This window comes from Chrysochloris asiatica, unplaced genomic scaffold (assembly GCF_000296735.1).
Source record: "Chrysochloris asiatica unplaced genomic scaffold, ChrAsi1.0 scaffold00031, whole genome shotgun sequence".
NCBI classification, from domain to species: domain Eukaryota; kingdom Metazoa; phylum Chordata; class Mammalia; order Afrosoricida; family Chrysochloridae; genus Chrysochloris; species Chrysochloris asiatica.
Window position 1 is genome coordinate 15,062,034 of NW_006408549.1, and position 7,978 is coordinate 15,070,011.

The following is a 7,978-nucleotide window of genomic DNA, read 5'->3' on the forward strand; positions in this document are numbered from 1 at the left end:
CCAGACAAGGATGCCCTTTATCACCATTTCTATTCAATATTGTGCTGGAAGTTTTAGCCAAAGCTGTACAGCATGATAGAGAAATTAAAGACATCCAAACGGCAAAGAGGAAGTAAAACTCTCCTTATTTGCAGACAATATGATCCTATACATACTGCACTGAAGAAATTGAGCAGAGTGAGGCAGAGGAAGAAACCTGGCCTGCTCCATGGCTTCCTTCATCCCCTCAACTCAGAGGGCATCCTTTGAGAAGCAAGAAAACTACTCTGAGAAAATACCTCTACCTTTTAAGTCTCAACTCTAATTCATCCAGGACAGCATCTGGGTCACCTCTGTGCCATGAAACACAACGCATGGCCAAGTCATAAAAGTCATCAGTAAGTGTCTATTAAATGCATATATAAAATTTCTAGACATGTATGTATATAACACAAAAGATAGGCACTGGACTGCTAACCAGCAGTTCAAACCCACCAGTGGCTCTCAGAAACCCTATACAGTGTGGCTATGAATCAGAACCAACTTCTTGGCACAAAACAGCCACAATCAAAAATATACTATTTATATGTATGCATGAACTTTTATGAAGACGTTTGTTCACATCACTAAACTAGAATGTTCTTCCTGTAATTTCCCTCTATACTGATTTTTCCTACTAATTTTCTAGACTAATACAGGCTAGGAAGAAAGGCCTGGTGATTTACTTATGAAAATGAGGCAGTGAAAGCTCTATGGATCCCAATGGTTAGATCCAATTGGACACGGCGTCTATGGCAGCTAACAACAACAACAATTCCCTTATCCTGGTTTATCTTTTAAATGTTTCCTAAATTATTCCTCTTACCATCTACCCACATGCCGAAAGAAAAATCAAAACATCTTGAATGGGTCTCTCTAATCTTTTCAATTCCCGACACTGTTGTAAAAAGCCTTTCCAATTAAGTCACAGTCCGCCTGAAACACCTTTTAGGAAAAAACATTTGAAAAATTGCTCCCCGTTTCCTTCAACTCCTTATTTTGGCGTTCAGAACTTTTCCAGTTAGACCCCAACCAACCTTCCCAAAATTATTACCCACCACTCTATCTCCCCATCTCTAATCACATCAAATGGCTCATCATTCCCTGAATCCCTCCACTGTTCCTCTCCACCAGGTCCCCATCCATGGACATTCACAATAACTCTCTCCCTCCCTTTTCCTCCTGAAGCTCTTTGAAAATTCTGCTGACTGCTTCTTGCTCTTCAACCTGCTCACTAACCCTAACCACAGTTAGGCATCCCTGTCTCCAAGTTTCCATGTCACTTGAAATAAATTTTTTTGTGTAGGCCATGGTGTCGTTGTAGGATAAGCTCAGGACTGCCAATCACAAAGTAGGCAGTTCAAACCCACCAGCCACTCTGCAAAAGAAAGATGAGGTTTTCTCCTCCTGTAAAGATTTACAGCCTCAGAAACCCTAAATAGGGACACTAGGAGTCCAAATCAACTCAGAGTGGGTTGGGTTTGGGTTTTTTGTTTGTTTATTTGTATGGCAATGTACAGCAATATTCCAAGTTAGATTGAGAGTTGTCCCAGTGCAGATGCCGTCTCATCGATTATTGCAGGTGCTCTAGGAAATAGCATAAGGTGTGCTTAGTTGTTGTTGTTGTTATGTGTCGGGGAGTCGATTCCAACTCATAGCAACCCTGTACAGGGTTTCTGAGGCTGTCAATCTTTATGGGAGCAAAAAGCCTCATCTTTCTCCAACAGAACAGCTGGTAGTTTCGAACTGATTACCCTGAGGTCAGCAGCCTGATTCGTAACCACTACGCTACCAGAGCTCCTTGGTGTGCTTAGTAGCGGCCAGTAAATAAAACATACCTTTTTGTGCTTTGATGAGTTGCTTTCCAATTTCCAGTGTCACATAAGCAGTGCCGTTTAGAACGATGTCAGTTATAGTTTTCCAAGCATTAGGAGACAGCCTTTCAGTGGGGGAAATAAAATTCCCTGCTGCATTATTTATCACGATCTAATAGTGGGTAGGAAGGCAAGTTATAAAAACTACTAGATAAGGAAGAACATTTTCTTTCAAGGGCTTTTATCTCTGAAATGTATTAACCCAAATTATAAAAGAGAACTGAAGTTCATAACCAACTACGAAACAATACCAGGAGGTTTGGCTTGTTTTACATTTGGGAATCTCTGAAGACCTCCTGTTAACAAGTTTTAGAATTTAAATCACTGTCTCAAAATTTGGACAGAGTTTATTATTAGGAAAATAAATACAGACTGGTGTGGCACTGTGGGATAAAGCACTGGATTGCAAGGTCGTTTTGAACCACAAGGTCAACGGTTCAAACTCACCAGTGATCCTTGGAAATCCTATACAGAGTCTCTACAATCAGAACCAACTCAACAGCACTTAACAACAACAACATCATGTGACTGATGATTCATGCTTTGAATGGTTAAGCATTTGAGTACTAGGCAAATGGGTGATAGCTTGAACACACCCAAAGGCACCTTGGAAGACAGGCTTAATGATCTGCTTCTAAAAGTCACAGCCTTGAAAACCCTATGGAGCAGTTTTACTCTGTACACATGGGGTCACCCTGAGTCAGAAGGGACTTGACAGCAATTAACACAAAAAAACAGCCATGTTACTACCCTTTATTTCAAGAATTCCGAGAAATGCCTTTCAATTTCTGGTTCTGGACTTTGGACTTGGTGTTCCTGATTAGTGTAAATGGTTAACACACTCATCTGTTAGCTGAAAGGTTAAAAGCTGAAATCCACTAAGACATACCTCAGAAGAAAGAACTTTAAAAAAAAACTGAGAACGCTATGGAGCACAGTTCTACTCAGACACACATGAGGTCACCAGAAGTTGGAATCTAGTCAGTGCCAACTGGTTTACTAGTGGTAATTTTGATGTAACTTGTCCTAATGGAATGGGCCACTGGTATCTTGTTTCTTCATTATCGACAGAGATTCTACTTAGTTCTATAGATTTCATATTATTGGTCTGTCTGAAAATATTTTTAATACAGAAAAGTGCTCTCTTTGAGACTATCAAAGGAAGTGACTTTTTAATATGTGAGCCAAATAACAGTAAAAATATCTGTTATTTGGTTCACACATCTGTCACTTCTTACAAGGAGCAATTTGGAGTTTCTTGTAGCTTTCTTTGTCTGTTTTCCTCCACTGACAGAGATAATCAAAAATTATTCAGAAAATCAAAGCGTATGAATCATCTAAACTAAATATGTTGCCGTTGGGTAACTGCACTTGTTATTGCATAATCTTATTAAATTTGTTCTATATGATTACAAATACTTTTTTAAAAATATTCCTGAAAGGAAATGGTGTCCACCTAATTTGTGTTCCGATTCAAGCAGAGCTGACATCTGCAAGTACAATTTCATTGCGACGGAAAATAGGGTCTTCGCAACATAGCACTTTCTCATATTAACATTTTACTTCCTCAGTTCATCCTGGTGAGTATTCTCAACATCAAAAGCTTCATACTTGGACCTCCTCACCATTACACTTACATCAGGAAGTCCTGCAACTTTGATCAGTTCTGATACAGCATTTTGAACCATTTCAGGATTCCTTACATCACACTGAATTGCATGAACCTGCAAAATAATAAAAGAGAAAAAGGAATCTTACGTTTTCCAGATATCCTAAATCAGAAACATGAGCATATTATTCAAATGTTATAATTTCTAAATTTAAATTATCTTTTTTAAAATGTACCTTATTTCCAGTTTGAGAAGAAATTTGTTCTGCAGTCCCTTTCAAAACATCAATCTTCCTAGAAATAGACACACAGTACTCTGCATGAGTTCTTAAATGACTTCAGATTATTTTTTTCTTTTTAATTCTAAAAATTCTATAGCATAAATAAGGAAAAGTGTCTCTGAAAATATACAAGAGTTTCCTCTAAAAATTAGTAAGAATTAATGCATTTTCCAACAGTTACATTCAAACAATTTTTATGTATCTGACACTGATTTATGGAATTCTTCACTCTTAAATCAGTTACTTTACTATTATCTACTTAAGGAGTCCTGGTATGACACTGTGGGATAAAGCACTGGACCACAAGGTTGGCTTGAAACACAAGGTCGGTGGTTCAAACTCACCAGTCACTCCTTGGAAACCCTATACAGGGTAGCTATGAGTTGAAACCAACTCCCTGGCACTTAACAACAACTATAAATGTAAAATAATTTCCTTAATTGCAATCATTTATATCTGTTGTTTTGATCAAACCAGTTTTAGAAGGAAAATGCATTTTCCTTCTAAATATACTTTTTGGTTTTGACAGCCTATCTACATTCAGAGTCTCTAGCCCTTGAGAGAAACACAAAAAATAAACCATGAGTCAAACTATATAGGATTACATGGGAAATAATGTTTTCACACTCTTAAAAACATCATTGTTGTTGTTAATCGCTGTTGAGTTGGTTTGGACTCATAAGGAACTTGTATAGAGTTTCCAAGGAGCAGCTGGTGAATTTGAACTGCCTACTATGAGGTTCAGACTGAACTTGTAGTCTAGTGTTTATCCTACAGTGCCAAATCAAGACTTCAAAATTACAACCTTGAAAAACAAAACAAAACAAAAAAACAAGCTCTAGTCTATATGAATTAGAGAAAAACTTACAGGAAAAGAAAAGAAAAGACACAGTGGCTCTTTGAGTGGCATGTGGTTGGTTGGTTATTGTTACGTGTGGTCAAGTCAGTTTCAACTCATAGTAACCCTATATAGGGTGGATTTTGAACCGCTGACCTTGCAGTTAGCAGTCTGGTGCTTATCATACAGCAAGCACCACACCATAGTGACTGTCATTTAGATTAGTCCACACTTGGCCTACTTCAATATTTTACATAATTGAAAATTTGAGGAATGAGTAGATTTTTCTACTAGTTTCTAAAGCTCTAGGCTTACATAGTCATGTTGTAGGGTGCCATTAAACTAATTTCAACTTGTTGTTGTTGTTAAGTGCCGTCGAGTCAGTTACGACCCATAGCGACCCTGTACAGGGTTTCTGAGGCTGTAAATCTTTACAGGAGCAGAAAGCCTCATCTTTCTCCCGTGGAGCAGCTGGTAGTTTTGAATTGCTGACCTTGTGGTTCGCAGCCCGATTCGTAACCACTACACCACCAGAGCTCCTTATTTCAACTTGAAGTGGCCTCATTTGACAGAGTAGAACTGTCCCATAAGGCTTTCCTGACTGTAACATCTATGGGAACAGATCACCACGTCTTTCTCCTGTGGAGCCGATGGGTGGGTTAGCAGCAGATCACTTAGTACTCTGCCATTAGCTTTCCTTATATAGGCACAGGATACCAGCATCTGCCTAAATAACAAGCTCCTTCCACATGTCTCATTGTAGAAACACATCACAATGAAAGTGTTTTGAAATATTTGTCCATCTTATAGAAAAATGGGAGGATTATATCCATTCTGTTGTTGTTAAGTGCCATCAAGTTGGTTCCAACCCATAGTGACCCTGGATAGGGTTTCCAAGGAGCAGCCGGTAAGCTTGAAAAGCTGCCTTTGTGGTTCAAACCGACTTTGCATTAACCCACAGTGCCACACCAGGAATCCTAGATCCATTCTACTCAAGTTAATAACCTATTGAAACAGCAATCATAATTACTCCCACCAAAAACAAAGCAGTCTCATTTAAGAAGTTTTTAACTTCATCTTGACATACAGAAAAAATACTCTACTCCTGAATTTCGGAAATGTATATATCATCTGTTCCTGGAGTCCTGGTGTGGTATTGTAGGTTAATGCGCTGGACTGCAAAGTTAGTGTAAACCGCAAAGTCAATGGTTCAAGCTCACCAGGCGCTCATTGGAAACCCTATACAGGGTTGCTATGGATAGGAACCAACTCGACAACAACAAAAACTATCATTATCATCGTTTCGTTTCTGTCATTCGCAAATTATATCTGACTCAAATTCCACCCAAGGAAATGTATGTAAGCATTTAAGGGTATTTGAAGTTCCTGGGTGCTAAAATGGTTAAGTGCTCAGTTACAAGTTAAAGGTTAGGCTGTTCAAACCCACTAAGAGTCACCTCAGAAAACAGGCCTGACAATCTGCTTCCCAAATGGGCACAGTCTTGAAAACCCCATGGAGCATTCCATTCTGCACACACGGGGTTGCCATGAGTAGGAACTGACTCCAAGGCAACTACCAAGGCAACTAATAACAAGGGTGTTTTATATAAGACTAAGATACAAACCGAATCACTCTGACAAACTGTTTTCAACACAACGGCAGCAGAGCTTTTTCTTAAAGGAGTCTCTTGCAATTTGCTGAGATGGGCTTACCTGCTGGCGATCACACACTGGGCACCGAGGCTGGACAGAACAGTTGCCATTCCTTTCCCAAGGCCAGTCCCTCCTCCGGTAATAAACGCCACTTTTCCTTGAAAACTATTAGGTGGTAGCATCATTTTTTGAAGGGGTGGAAAGAATTTAGACCGAGCGGCTTCAATGTCTTGATATAATATTTTTGTTCCATAACTGAAAAACTAAAAGAAAAAGAAATAAAATGTTGTATATACAGTGTGTATTTCCACAAAGGAATTCAGCTTCTCAATTTTTACTTGAGTGTAATATTTAATTCTGGAATATAACACCAAATATTAAACTCCTTGTAAACATATTGGTATTATATTTAATCAGAGATTACTCTTCTTCTACTTGAATGTGAAGTTACAGAATGGAACTGTTAAAAGCATGGGATTTAGGGTCAGACATTATAGGATGGAATCTTCTCCCTACTTTTGTAAATTTGAAAATGATTTAACCTCTCTGTGTCCATTTCTTCATGTATAAAATGAGATCCACAATAGAACCTTCCTTATTGGACGCAGTAAGGATTAAATGAACTAATATATTAAAAAATACCATGAGCAGTGTGCAACACACAGTACATATTGTAAATGTTAGCACCATTATTTGCAAGGTTTTGCCTCAATTTAATTTAAAAAAAGAAAGAAAACTATTTTTTTTTACAATAATTTGGACACAAATCACATTCTAACTCTAAATCACTAAAGATAAATAAGTTATTAAAAGTTGTTTATATGGACTTATTAAACCAAATGCTTTTCTCCTGTTGTCTTCTAGTCAATAGATGTAGAACAGATAAAATGATTCTATTATACTTAAGGAGTCCTGGTGTAACGCTGTGGGTTAATGCTCTGGACTGCAAGGTTGGTTTGAATCAAAAAGTCGGTGGTTCAAGCTCACCAGCCGCTCCTCAGAAACCCTATACAAGGGTTGCAATGAGTTGGTAGACTCGCAGCAGTCATCAACCATTATAGTTAAAATATACAAAAAGCAGTCCAGCACTTAACCACAGCACCACCAGGTCTCCCAATGCATAGACGGCCCCTCCTTCACACCTGCCACCAAATAAATCAATAGACAACCATTGCTATCAAGTTGATTACAGCTCAAAGCAATCAATCCTTTGGGACAGAGTAGAACTGCCCTTGAGGCTTTCCGAGGCTGCAATCTTTATAGAAAACTGACTGGCCCGTCTTTCTCCGGTAGCATGGCCAGCTGATTCAAACCTCAAACCTTCTGATTCGTACCTGAGTGCTTAATCACTGGATCACCAGGCAAGTTTCATACAGTGAGAGGCTTCAAAAACCTCACGGAAAAATGGAATGATAAGAAAATGGAATTTCCCCTCAAATATTTGAAGTCCCTCATACATTGCCCAAGATCCAAATTTGTTTGAATACCTTCCTTCATAACTGCCTTGCATACTCTCTCTCTAGACTCACGGAGCTTCTTTAAATAAAAAACAAAAAGCACACACATTTGCCATTTGTCATGCGTCTACTCTGACTCATGGAGACCCCATATGTCCATAGGTGTCAGAGCAGTATGTTTTGATAGCCTTTGAAAACACTTTGTACTTACAGGGTTTTCAAAGGCTATGATAAGGAGCTCTGGTAGC

General features: G+C 38.7%; 1 protein-coding gene across 1 annotated transcript in view; it reads right to left on the bottom strand.

Annotated features, from left to right (window-relative positions):
- Positions 1-7,978, bottom strand: part of DECR1 (2,4-dienoyl CoA reductase 1, mitochondrial) — an 86,007-nt gene that overhangs the window by 36,866 nt on the left and 41,163 nt on the right. The window contains exons 5-8 of the mRNA XM_006859258.1: positions 6,334-6,536; positions 3,738-3,795; positions 3,530-3,616; positions 1,857-2,004 (exon numbers count right to left, since the gene is read on the bottom strand). Coding sequence (XP_006859320.1) covers positions 1,857-2,004; positions 3,530-3,616; positions 3,738-3,795; positions 6,334-6,536 — 496 coding nt within the window. The remainder of the gene's footprint in view (positions 1-1,856; positions 2,005-3,529; positions 3,617-3,737; positions 3,796-6,333; positions 6,537-7,978) is intronic.